The sequence below is a fragment of the Stylophora pistillata genome, chromosome 7 (assembly GCF_964205215.1).
Source record: "Stylophora pistillata chromosome 7, jaStyPist1.2, whole genome shotgun sequence".
NCBI classification, from domain to species: domain Eukaryota; kingdom Metazoa; phylum Cnidaria; class Anthozoa; order Scleractinia; family Pocilloporidae; genus Stylophora; species Stylophora pistillata.
Window position 1 is genome coordinate 32,006,688 of NC_142525.1, and position 13,091 is coordinate 32,019,778.

Below are 13,091 nucleotides of genomic sequence, written 5' to 3' on the forward strand. Positions count from 1 at the left end.
TTGTACCTTGTTTTTGCGTAGAAATACTCCTTTGTTTTTATTATCAAAAGTAAACCAATAAAATCACGCGTTATAATGTAAATATTCGGCTCCGGAAGCAAAGAGCTCTGGGTAGCAACATAGAGGCGAGGTTTTAATATGGCTGCTAGATTTCCAATTTGCAATTCTTTCGGTAGGTCTCGACATAATAATCAGGAATATCAATAGTTTTCTCTCTTCTGCCTCATTGATTTCGGAGAGATGCAGAGCGAGAGTGATTCAGACAATGAGTTCTTCGATGCTGCAGAAAAACTTAATATATCCGAGTCTTCCACTTTGGATTCGAGGTAACAACACTTCACGTAACTTGAATTGAATGCTAATATATATATTTTTTGGTTGCGCAAAAGAGCTTTGTATCATCGTCGTTCATGGAAATTTCTCCTTTAATTATTCCTTCTGTAGCTAGGGAAAATCGTTATTTATACGCTTAGATTTATTCGTAAGCAATTTATTTTCAATTTGCTTGCAAAACATTCTTTTCTGGGAATTTTATAAGGCGCTTCTGAAATGTTCCTGTTTTTGTCACCCACTCGTGTTCTTCAACTTTGACTGTGTTCTTTTGCAGAGGGCCAAAGGATGAAAAGACCGCACAAAAGGTAGGTTTGTTTACGTGCATTTTAACTGTGCACATGTACCGCATAATCAGCACGAAATTTCAACGCACTTTAAACAGAACGAACACCTGTCAGCACTGTATGATATTGAATCTAAATAATCGATTTATTTATGTTTTAAACGTTTCTTTTATTCTTAATGGTGGCTTCCGCCCGTGGCCGTGGGTTTTCTCCTCCATTTTGATTGCGTAGACTTGTGGTATTTTTCCTCTTATGAAATAAGCATCAAGTAAATCTTATATAATACCTACTGTAAAGCTTTCAAACAAATGTAAACAGCGTCAGTGGATCTAAAATTCTCATCTTTGAATAAACGCGAAATGTTTATTTTTGTAACCTACATTTTATAAATTGTGGGGTTTTTTGGATGAGACAATTTTCTGGCGCTTGATTAAGTCTGGATTGTTATTTTTGTTGCAAGTTAAATTATAGAAAGTGATGCAAGACTGCAAATGAGAATGTGCAAGTAGATATGGAAATATGGATGACAATGTTTATCCATGCAAGAACATACATGCACATTTTTGCTATATTATTCTGTTGTTTATTTTGGTGTTGATAACTTTGACAGCAGTTAACAAATTAATATGTGGTAACTTTCAGGAAAGATTGATGTAAGTATTTCAGCAGTGAAAATGTATATAGGAACATTTTTTTTGTCAAAATATGGAAATATGGAATCAAAGAGATTATTTCGATCACCATTCATTGCTGAATTATAGAAATAGGAGGTCTAGCAGCAAACTCAACAAGCCAGCCAGTCTTGTGTGGCCACTGGCCAAGAAATAAACTTTTAAGTGTCTTGATAAAAATGGGTCTATCATCTTGTGTCAAAGGGTAAGAAGTACCATGCTGATATTTGTTTGATTTCTTTTAGGATCAAGTTGATGGACCATATAGAAATCATTCAACTGATATTTCTCTGATAGACCCAATTCCAGGAGAAAACTCAGCTGCAGCAGAAAGTTCTGTGGTTGAACAAACAAATGAGGCAGATATTATCAAAACCCATGGAGAGAGCACTGCTTTGAATCAGTCAACTAGTGATTTAGCTGACAGAAAAGAAACCAGTGATACGTCTTTACTAAGTGACATGATTCATAATGATTCTAAACTTGAACCAGAAGAAGTAACAGATACAAATAGTTCAACAGACTGTCACAGTAAGGCACAGGCTTGTTTAGGTGAAGGTGAATTACAAAATGAGGAAATAGTGTCTAAGGAGACAATTGAAAACACTGTCACAAAGGAGGATGTAGGGTCTGATGCTACTGATAAGAAAAAGACAGAATTTGCAAAGAGCAAAACAGATGCCAGTCAGATTATTGCTGATGTTGTTGAGAGTATTGAACAGGATAGTGCACCTCCTATAGCTCCTCCAAGAAGACGGAAGAAAAAGAAGAAAGCTTCCTTGGAAGACCAGGTGAGTCAATAAAAGGGATGTGTAATGGATAATATCAAAGCCAGAGTCTAGGAGATAGAATTTTTCGTTGGTCTGATCATCACAGTTGTGTGGGAAACTGTCTCATTTGCAAAATAAACATGCACGAAAAAATGTTCATGCTTTGCAGTTGAATGCAAATGGTAGTAAAAGGTTAAGAACAAAGTTATGATCTCATGTCGTCTACACCTCTCCAATCCTTCTGAGGCTGCAAAATACAAATATCTGAGTATGAAAATTAGAGGTTGGGCAATCCCTCTTTGGCTCACTTTTCCTCCCACGGAGTGGAAAGCACGCAGTGTTAGCTGTCTGTTTTATACCTTTCAGACACCTGGGTCACCTACACCTTCAGAAAGCACTGGGCCAGATTCCACTGTCACTACTCCTACAGAACCAGAAACACATATTCCTGCAAGAGCTTTTGCCAAACCAGTTCTCTCTAATGAACAAGATGGCAAAACAAAAGAACTTGAATTGCTAACAACTGAATCTAATCAAGACGATCCTAGCATTCATGTTGATGCAAATAACAAGGAGATGAAAACTGTGTTAGATAGAACAAGTTCAACAGAAGTTATACCTGCATTAAGTTTAGATTCCAGGCTGAAATATGGCAGTGTGGCCTCCATTAATAGATCAGATAGCTATGCAAGCGTTGCAAGTAATCTATCAAATGGTATTTCTGAGAAAGCAGGTTCATTCACTTCTGTTGCTAGTACTTTATCGGCTCATCAGCCTCTTGGATCTCATCATGGTTTAGTGCGGTACAGATCAGCTTCAGGAAGACCCTTGTCTGACATTGTAAGTACACTCTGACTTCTGCATGCAACTGATACAATCACACAGGTCTTAAGATTACTACAGATACAGGCACCAGTGTAACTAACAATTTACTTTTTACTGGCTACTTAGACTTCTTATCTAATCAGCACTGTGGCTTCTAGATTTTTGTTATGTTTAGCTAAAAAGTTTAAGTTAAAAAGTACCTCGTATTGTCTAGATTTCTTGCTGTTTTGAAAGTGAAAAAAGAAGAAACTTGCATAAGCAAATTCCGTTGACATTGCAGATTGTCATCTTTTGACACAGTTATTAATTTTCACAAGTTTCATTCAGATTGGAACTGGATTGTTTGAATAAATTTTTGTCTTATGTGTTAAAATTTTTTAATAGTTTCTCAATCACAAAGACATTGTGCAGCACTTATAGCAGGTTTTGCATGCAAATTCCAATCCACACTTTAACTCAAAATGAATGTTGCTACCACCAATACCCCTATGTAGTCATTCGTGTTTTAAGTGTGTGATGATTTTGTGTAGGAAATTTTAGAACAGGTGATGGTAAAAAACCTAGATACTGGAGAAGCTGTACCACTGAGTGTAGCAGAGGAAAAATTACCAAAATGTACCAACCCTTTGGCTTTACAAATCATGAGATTAACTTCTGAATACTCAAGGTACATGTGGAACTTAATGAGTACAGTATGGTTATGTAGCCCATTTTGGAAATTGCAGGATTGCCACTATGAGGTGGAAGGTTTAAGCATAAAAGTAGACATTTTTATATAAAATACTTCTCCTGATATCTCTTTACCTTGAGTGTAACTCCATCTCAAATTTATTACATTTCACTTCTGTTTGAATATTATTATTATTGATGAATACCCACTCTTGATTTTTTTTAGCAATCCAGACCTTACAAACCAAGATCATGAGGATGGACTAGAACGAAAAGCTGCAAAGACAACGTAAACTATCACCAAAATTTTCTATTATTTTAATCATTGCAGTTGCTTTAATTCAATTTCAGGGACTAATTCACAAGTTTGTCATTAATCTTATAGGAAAAAATTGAAGAAATTTTTTGGGAAAAAGGCAAAGAAGGCAGATAAACCTGCAAAAGGTTTGTTGGTCATTTTATCAATACAGGAATTATTTTAAGTTTCTATAATCCAGTGCAAGGAGCCCTTGGTGAATGTACATGTACAATTTTAGGTCTAACCTGTCATAACTTGAATTTGATTTAATTACAAAAGTAAAGCAACAAGGCCTGCTCCTTAGCTGGATCTAGGGTAGCATTATAGATCTTTGCAGCTTTTTTGTGCCAGTACATATATGAATTCTTGAAATCTTACCAACAGATGCCAAGAAATAGGGAAAAATTTATTCATTGTCTCTGAAAAAAATGTTGAGTCTCTGTTTAAAAGTATTGCCAGTCTGAATCTGTACCTTATGTTATTATGATTGCATTTTAGCTCGCAAAGAAGACAGCTCTTCCAGTGATGAAGAAACGCCTCAAGATTCTCCAGCTCCTCTTATCAAGGTTGGTCACAGCTTTGAATATGGATTATACAGTCATGTATGTTCGCCTCATTAGTCGAGTGTTACCTGCATGAGGGTAGAGGGGCTTAAAAATGGTCATTTAGATCGCACACAGAGTTGGTGATTCATTAATTTTGGACTGAATCTTACACTACAAATTCCAACTGAACCTGGAAGCCATGCACAAGGACCACCTTGGGAGTGTCAGCTCCACTGCTAAATTTCAATTTAACACATTCTTTTTAATTTTTTCCTTCTCAGTTTGAATTATGCCTCTTGTTAAGTTCATGCTTGTTCCCTCATTTTGAAAACGGTTGCACCACCTACGTTATGCCATCTTTTGTCAATAATTATAATCTTAGATCTGGCATTAGCCGCTTCACGCGTTCTACTTGTAGGACAAAGCACATGCAAGAGTTTGTCGTGCCTAAGTACACCTAGTGGCTTGTAGAATTATGCTTTTTAGTATTTATTGGATTTAATGTATTATATATATCTTATTAACCAAGCATGAGGGCCGTACTGGGAGAATATCGGCCCAAGGTCTTGACAGTATGATGTGAGTGCAGCGAGGTCCGTACAAAAAAGACGGAGGGCCGATATTCTTCCAGTACGGTCCCGAGCAAGCTTGGTTAATAAGAGATTTATTATACGACTGAAGTTCAAAGGGACACAAGTGCGGTATCATTCGGGACCATTTGGGACAGTGCCCGGTCCAATAGTGAGAGAATATTGACCGGCAATAGAGCATTTTGATTGGTTGATTTTAGTTATTGGCCCTCTGACTGCCCGAGTCGTGTATTGAATTTTAGTATTATATGTTTTGTAAATAGCTCTGTAATTCAGCCATTTTGTATATTGCTGCAATGAGTCTTAATAAACATTCTTTATTATAATCTGTACTGTCTTTGATCTCTTATTCTTATTCTTAAGCCCTCTGTTAAAATTATTTCACTTGATATTGTTCTTTTTACAGATAAAATCTGGTCATGGTAAAGGTCCATCTGAGTTTGAAAAGTTGAGCATTCTGCAGGATCTTAGTGGGGAGCATGTGGTATGTGAATTTTAAAGAAACATCTTTCAGTTCTTAATTTAACTTACAAATCAGTTGCAAGGAGTATCTTTGTGGTATCTTTTGTGTGGAGTGACTGGGAATACATGTATATCAGCCTTTTCTAAATGGGAGGCTATTTCATGGCTCTTTACAATATCAGTACAACAGAAAAATATCAGTTAGGGATTATGAGTTGATCCAATGCCAAATTTCCTGAACCAACATGAGAACAATTGTGTGGTAGGCAATAAGGATAATAATAACTGAGATTTTGAAATTGAAAGGGGAAAACACCAAGCACTTTGTTAAGTTTCCTTGACAGTTCACTGGTAGCTCTGTGTACTATGTGTTAGGAGAGAGGCTTTGGGAAAGTAAAGTGTCTTGCCCAGGAACACCACCTCCCTTTCTCAAATCTGGGATGCTTAGCTTACCAGCATGCTGACCACTTGGCTCTGGTTGTTCAAAGGGTGGATAATGCTATCCAACGGATAAATCACTATCCAATGGATAAGTGCTACCAAACTGTACTGCACTATCCACCGGAGAGAGATTTATCCAGTGTATAGCATTATCCATCCTTTGAACAACCAGGCCTGGTTGTTATGTTTGCTAGTTAAATTCAGCAGCACTTTGTTTATTTGGTTCATGACTGTTACTGTATTTTCATTTAGGGAGCTGTGTGGACTATTAAGTTTACTCTCTGTGGCAGACTTATGGTAAGCTATTCTCCTCTTCTATCAAAATTTGCTGGAGGTGAACCTGATAAAAATCTTGTAATTGCTAAGTAAATTCTATCTTTCTTTTTAGTCATAAATTGCTCTTTCTTTCTCATACATTGTTCTTATTTTGTACCTGTAGGCTACAGCTGGTCAGGATCATATGGTGGTAGGCGAAAAGAGTTTTATTAACACTAATTTTCTGAATTTTCTTTGCTCTCCAGATTATATCAGTCTATTTGGTGATTAACTCTTCTCTCAGCATGCAGCTCCTTTATATTTCCTTTTGGAGTAGTAAAAGAATTTCACGTACTAAGATTTCCTTGTATTTCTGGTAGTCAGTCAATGCTTTGTTTACATGTTTGTGATAATTCAAACCTCAGTTGTCCGTGTGTTGATTTGTAGAGAGTTTGGGTGCTTAAGGAATCACAAAACTATTTTGAAGAAATGAGAGCAAAATATTCCAAGACAGGTAATATTCTAATACATCAGATGAGCTAAATGCTAAAGAATAAATAAATGTATTAACTAAATTTAGTTTTTTGTAAGCAGGTAACCTATAACTTGAAGGAGTAATATTATGGTGTGAGTTGCTTTGTAATTTGCACTGCTTTGTATTTTTAGGGGGTCTCAAATTATCATGGGTAAAGAAATCTTAAACATTGGAGAAAATTTTTCAAACATTGCTTGGATACAGTTTCTGTCCTTCTGTTTGGTTAACTTTGGCCTGATTTTTTGTTTTGTGTGTTTGCTTGTTTATTTATCTGTTTTGTTTTGTTTTGTTGTTTTTTTAAGGTGATAATTCATCCTCAGAACAAGAACCAAATTCAGAAGAATACTCACAAATGGAGGAAACATTAAAAGGAGGCGAAGAGAGTGCTGCAAGTGCAGAAGAGGGGCCAACAGAAACCAGTGAAGCCAATGAAGTTAGTCCCTCCTTTTCATTTAAACCAATCTTTTTGTTTCTATGGTAAACATTGTTTTAGAACATAATGATAAATAACTCTCAGGTAAAATTGAAAACTTTAACTTAAGTAACCATATGGGATTGTTTTAGGAGCCTGCTGCAGAAGCCCCTGTTGAAGAAGATCTGGGCCCATATATGAAAACACCTCTGTGTACTTACTGTGGTCACACTGGAGATGTACTTGACTTGTCTTGGTCAAAGGTATGAAGAAAAAATAATTTGCTTTTTTGATTTGTTGGCAAGCAGATGTGATCATTTGCTTATTTTTACTTATCATTTTGTTTATTTTTCTGGCAGAACTACTTTCTTTTGTCCTCATCAATGGATAAGACTGTAAGGTAACCGCATTACATGTGATAGCTGGAGCCCTGTATGGCACTTTATACCTGTTCTTTCATCAGCGGGCTTGTTACATTTTCATTTCTTTTCTGTGTATTTTTTAAATTATTATTATTGGAGAACTAATTTGTATCTCCAGGGGGATGGGGGGTTGTAACCAGTTCAGTTACAAAGATAGATTAGAAGAATTCAGATGATCAAAGGGTCGATTAAAAGGTATTAAATATTTTCTATAATGATTGCAGGTTATGGCACATCTCCAGATCTGAATGTCTCTGCTGTTTTCAACATATAGACTTTGTGACAGCTATTTGTTTTCATCCAAGGGTAAGTAATTGCTAACTGCTTTGGCGAAAACGAAGAGGGATTGTTGAGGAAGGAAGGGAGTCAGTCTTAAAAGAACTGGTGGAGATGTCCCAGATAAGCTTTGACCATGTTCAGTGTGTGTGTGCGTGCATGCGTGTGTGTGTGTGTGCTTGTGTGTGTGTATGCATGTGTGTGTGCGTGTGTGTGCGTGTGCGTGTGTGTGTTTTCTATTTTTTCAAATCTTCTGTCAATGAACCATTTTGATTAAGTTATTGAGAGAACACCACCGTGAAACATTATTAACATTTGCTGATTTTTAAGACAAAAACTAGTCTGATAATGTAGTTTTGCTTCAGGATGATCGGTATTTCTTAAGTGGTTCACTCGACGGAAAAATTCGTTTATGGAACATACCAGATAAGAAGGTAGCATTGTGGAATGAAGTAGAAGGGACAGGTAAATATCTTCATTTCTTCTCTTCATGTCTGTTTTTTTTTCTTTTTTTTTTGTTCATTTGGCTTTTTTGGTAGCTATTGTTATGATGTATATATATTTTTTGGTAGCTATTGTTATGATGTATGTATATTTTTTGGTAGCTATTGTTATGATGTATATATATTTTGGTAGCTATTGTTGTGATGTATATATATTTTTTGGTAGCTATTGTTATGTTATTGAATGGAATGTTATCCTAAACTAACAAAACACAAGCAAAATTTAGGCGACGAGAAGTCCCTCCTCAACAAATGATAAACACCACAGCGTACACTATTGAGTTATGGATGAACGCGGGAGGTTGCTAAGCACGAAAGAAGCGTAAGAGTCCTCGAAGCGATAGCCGAGAGCGACTCTAGCTTCTTGAGTGCTTAGCAAACCTCCCAAGTGCATCCATAACTCAATAGTGTACGCTGTGGTGTTTATCATTTGTTTTATAACATAACATTGATACATTGTAGCTAAAGAGTACCCTTTTATTTAACAAATCTTACGTGATCAGAAAAAACAAGCGCGCGCGGAAAAATAGTCTTTGCATTTGCTCACGGCAGCAGCATACACCCATGGGCAAATGGGGAACGCTAAATTGACCAATCAGAGCGCGCGCTTTACTTTGATTATATTATAATTTTCGGTGAAGTCCGTCGCGCAGTAAAAAAGTATCAATAGAGTTTTGCGAGCCGCGCGATGGTCTTCGCCGATGAGGCGGGACAGCTCGTAGTGTAAGCAAAGCATGCGTTCACTCTCATACTGTGGCATCGCGTCTTGAGCTCTAACTGACTGTACGTGAAAGAACTGCACTCTGTTGTTATTTTTAGAGACTGGCAGACCGCTCTTTGTATTATTGTTCCACCTTATTTAATTACGCTCGTTTCTTTTTTTTCTTGGAAGGGAGTAACTTAATTACTGCTGCAAATTTCTGTTTGAATGGCAAATTTGCCGTAGTTGGTACGTACGATGGACGATGTATCTTTTATGAAACAGAGGTAAGACCTTTTGTGGCTTTGTGTTTTTGAATCAAGGATTTGTATATAAACGCTTTACTGCAGGTTGCCTTCGGGAAGACAACTCTGCCTTTTGTGTCTATTTAAATGGCTGAGTCATAGTCCGCCCAGCTTGAAATACTTCGCCTCGATGTTACAATTATGTCACTTGTAATCCATTTCAATCTTCTCCATGCTTAACCATCCTTGCTCCTATTTAGTTTATTTTCGTCTCCTTTGTGTTTTTCTATTATACCTGACTAATGTTGCAGTTACTTGCAATCCTTGTTATTATCTTTAACTATCTTGTCTCCTTTCCAACTTTTTTTTTTTCGGTTCTGGTCTCCTCTTTTCCCTCCGTTCTTCATAACTTTTCCAAGTCTAGCGTGGTCTTTAACATAATGATTATCTTTTTACAGCGACTCAAATATCATACACAGTGGCAAGTGAGAGCTGCAAGAAACAAGAAAGCTCGTGGCAGAAAGATTAGCGGCATTGAACCCATGCCAGGGGAAGATAAGGTATTCACAGTTTTGTTACTTCCGCAAGAGCAATTTTCAATTTAGTGTCAAACCATAGTTAGTACTAACTATGGTCGAACATCTTTCGGAATCGCATTGGGTTTGCTTTACTTCGCTCTGTGATTGGTTTAGAAAACTCGCGCCGGCCTCTCAGCCAATCAGATGCAAAACTTAAGCCAACCTCGACTTGGTAATTCAAATGATTCAATATTGTTAATATTGTAAATTTTTGTTGATAGCTCTTGTCTATGATCTTCAATCCTGTTTTTAGTTATTTAATAGATCTACTTATTATTTGTATTCTTACAGAAATTATGTTTTCTTTCTAATTATACATACACGTACACGTTTTAACGAGAACTTCTGTACTCCTAGGTGTCACGTGTTTAAATAAAGGATTGATTGATTGATTTTCCCGCGCTTTAGTCAGTGTACTTGTGTTTTAAACACTTCGACTCCTCATTAGTGGTTTATGAGTATAATTATTGTTTTGATAGGCTATTGTGTCAACCTTTGAAAAGTGCTGTACGTGATTTGATTTAACGTCGCGGGGTGTTTTCAAATAAACAAATATGGTTTTTCTTACTTCCTCTTCAGGTTCTTATCACATCAAATGATTCAAGAATAAGACTTTACGATCTCAAGGACAATTCTCTGAACTGCAAATACAAAGGCTGTGTGAATACCAGTAGTCAGATCAAGGCGGGTTTTAGGTATTGAACACGGTAATTTTTTACGTATGCCAAGTTGTGTTGAATTTGTTCAGCGGGAAATGATTATTGAGAGGAAATACAAATAAAGAAAGCAGCGACATTGTTGTAAGTAATTAAATTGTAGTAACAATGCTGTGTACAGCAGACGATGATTTTGCGATCACTAAACTGTGCGTATAAACGAGTTGAAAATTCGGTAATTCACGAATATACGACCCATTTAGAAGATTGTTTTTGTCTCTCGTTGTGATTTACCATCTAATATATAGAAGAAACACAACGAAGAATGTATGGCAAACAGAACTAGCAGTCTAATGATTTCTTGTTCTATTTCTGTAGTCACGACGGTCAGTATGTCATATGTGGCTCAGAGGATCATTTTGTTTACATCTGGAGAACCCAACACGGATTTCCGTCCTCCAGGAGAGACAAGAACGAGTTTTACGAGAGCTTTTCAGGTAAGAAAAAACTGTTAAATCTTAGAAATCTTTTCACGTGTGAAATTTGTTGCCAATGAAGATCAACACTTATTCAGTGGTTAATTAAATGACTTTTTTGAACGCGTTTTTGAGCTGCTACCAAGCGTTGGGAGCCTTAGCTAGAAAGGGCCTCCTCAAGTCTTGAATTTTTATGAATTAAGGTATGAACCAGAGGAAAAACCTTTTATTTTTTAACGGAAAACCGTGTTGTTGACTGCATTTTTAACCAATGTTGCCACCAATAGAGTACTTCATTGATACTTTCAACGAATTCCCCACAAACTGATGTTTGCAATATCTGCTGAAACTTGCGACTATTATCTGTTTCTTTTCAAGCTCACGCTGTCGTGGTGACGGCAGCAATGTTCGCCCCAGTTCCCTGGCTAATCGTTCCTCCAGACTCGAGCGTTCATCAAAGTACGACAGAGGTACTTGTGACCGCTGACTGGAGCGGTGCTATCAAACTGTTCGTGAACAGATGACACGCAGCTTCCCTTATTTGGAATATCAGTGGAAACTGTTCCGCTGGTCTAGAAAGTCCTCGTCTCGTGGTCATTCAAATTCACTGTCTAACATGATGGTCCATCCAGATTGTGCACGGAAACTATGTGGACAACTTTCTTAGCGTATCTTAGACGAACACTAGTGAACAGTGACGTCGTATCATTTGCGGTTCTTTCGGTACTCAGTTTTCTGTATCTGGTACGCGGCACGGGAGTGCAATGGGTGATGGGAAGAGGACCGGGGAAGAGGACCGAGAAAGATGACCTCCATCTCGCTCCTTTTGGCTTTCACCTTACCCGTCTGCCTCACGCTCCCATGCTATTTCCGTTGGCTGCAATTGCTATAAAGACTTGGACAAATGTGGGCTGTATTCATTCCCTTTTCAGTAAAAGCAAACAGACAACATTTTTGAATACAACCATATTCTTAAGATCTAGTGAACTCATCCACGTAGGGAGGGAATTCTTCCTACGGAAAATGCAATGTATCTTCGTTCGCTGGATTTGATGCTACACTGCTCAGACTATATAATTTGCTGAAAGAAAGGGATGTGTTGTTCGATATCCAGGCCACGCTAGTCTCCGTCAAAAAATTGTTAACAGACTTGAATATAAAGCAATCGAGTGAAAAGCTATCTTGAAGCTGTGGAAATCGATCGACAGGGGTGTTTTTGTTTGGGTCTATATTTTTCCTGGTGGATTCTGACAGTCGACTGGGGACATAAGTTATTTAAAATTTCTTTACAGATTCGAAAGCCAAAATTATTAACGTAACTATAGTTCTAATTTTGAAATAATATGGTCCTAGCTGTAAAATTGGACAGATCAGTCATATTGTAATTCTATTTAAGAGTGAATTGGCAGGGAATCGACGTTCATTTGAATTTTTTTCTTTTATTTTTTGCTTTCATGTGCGACGGGAAATGAACCGAGGATCCTTGTGATAATTGTCGTAATTAAATGCTTCAGACGTGAACGCGTTCTGATTGTCTTCTATCAATTTAATGGTAGTTTCCTGTTCAATTTCAAATGACTTGTGTGTCCACGCGTCATTTTATTGACGTGAAAGGTACTGAACCTAATAAATTAAACTTCATATATGAAAAGATCGACGTTTAAGTCGATGAAGGTATACATATCTTATCTGTATCGACCTAAGAATTACGTCCAAGTGGGAAACGACTTAACTTCAAACGTCCAACTTTTTATGTGCTATATATATATATATATATAAACATTGGCTTAGACGATACCACAATTGTGGGATCGTTTGGGGGTACATATACGCGTTTCATACGCGTTTCACCATCCTAGCATCAGCACTGCACCGATGACGCCCAGAAGGCCGAAACAGTACATATATATATGTACTGAAATAAATGAAAAACGAAAGTCCTTTTTCTTTTTCTTTCTCTTTGCTTTTGGGCTACGCGTTTCACCGCTGTTGCGGCGCTTCAGGCATAGCAAAGTGTGTTTATTGACTTATTACGTCACAGATCTAATTGTAATTACAATGGTTATTGTAATTCGAAGCACGCGCGAGCAACTAGCGTAATTTCAAATCATTAAAAACGGGTTTATATTTAGAAATAAAAAATCT

General features: G+C 37.1%; 1 protein-coding gene across 2 annotated transcripts; it reads left to right on the forward strand.

Annotated features, from left to right (window-relative positions):
* The first annotated feature begins 11 nt into the window (after positions 1–11).
* Positions 12–12,597, forward strand: LOC111332210 (WD repeat-containing protein 44). 2 transcript variants are annotated; one of them, XM_022937510.2, is made up of 22 exons: positions 12–326; positions 608–638; positions 1,534–2,079; positions 2,425–2,898; positions 3,414–3,550; positions 3,779–3,841; positions 3,938–3,996; positions 4,349–4,416; positions 5,392–5,469; positions 6,141–6,185; positions 6,328–6,354; positions 6,591–6,657; positions 6,981–7,111; positions 7,243–7,353; positions 7,450–7,490; positions 7,737–7,818; positions 8,154–8,253; positions 9,184–9,278; positions 9,695–9,796; positions 10,394–10,509; positions 10,849–10,967; positions 11,325–12,597. In XM_022937510.2, exons 1-22 carry the CDS (start codon positions 241–243, stop codon positions 11,468–11,470), a joined length of 2,724 nt encoding a protein of 907 aa, XP_022793245.1. In that variant the 5' UTR covers positions 12–240; the 3' UTR covers positions 11,471–12,597. The 2 variants fall into 2 exon arrangements, with proteins under 2 accessions (XP_022793245.1, XP_088584896.1); XM_088728770.1 differs by lacking the exon at positions 11,325–12,597 and having other exon boundaries at positions 10,394–10,521.
* Positions 12,598–13,091: the final 494 nt, after the last annotated feature.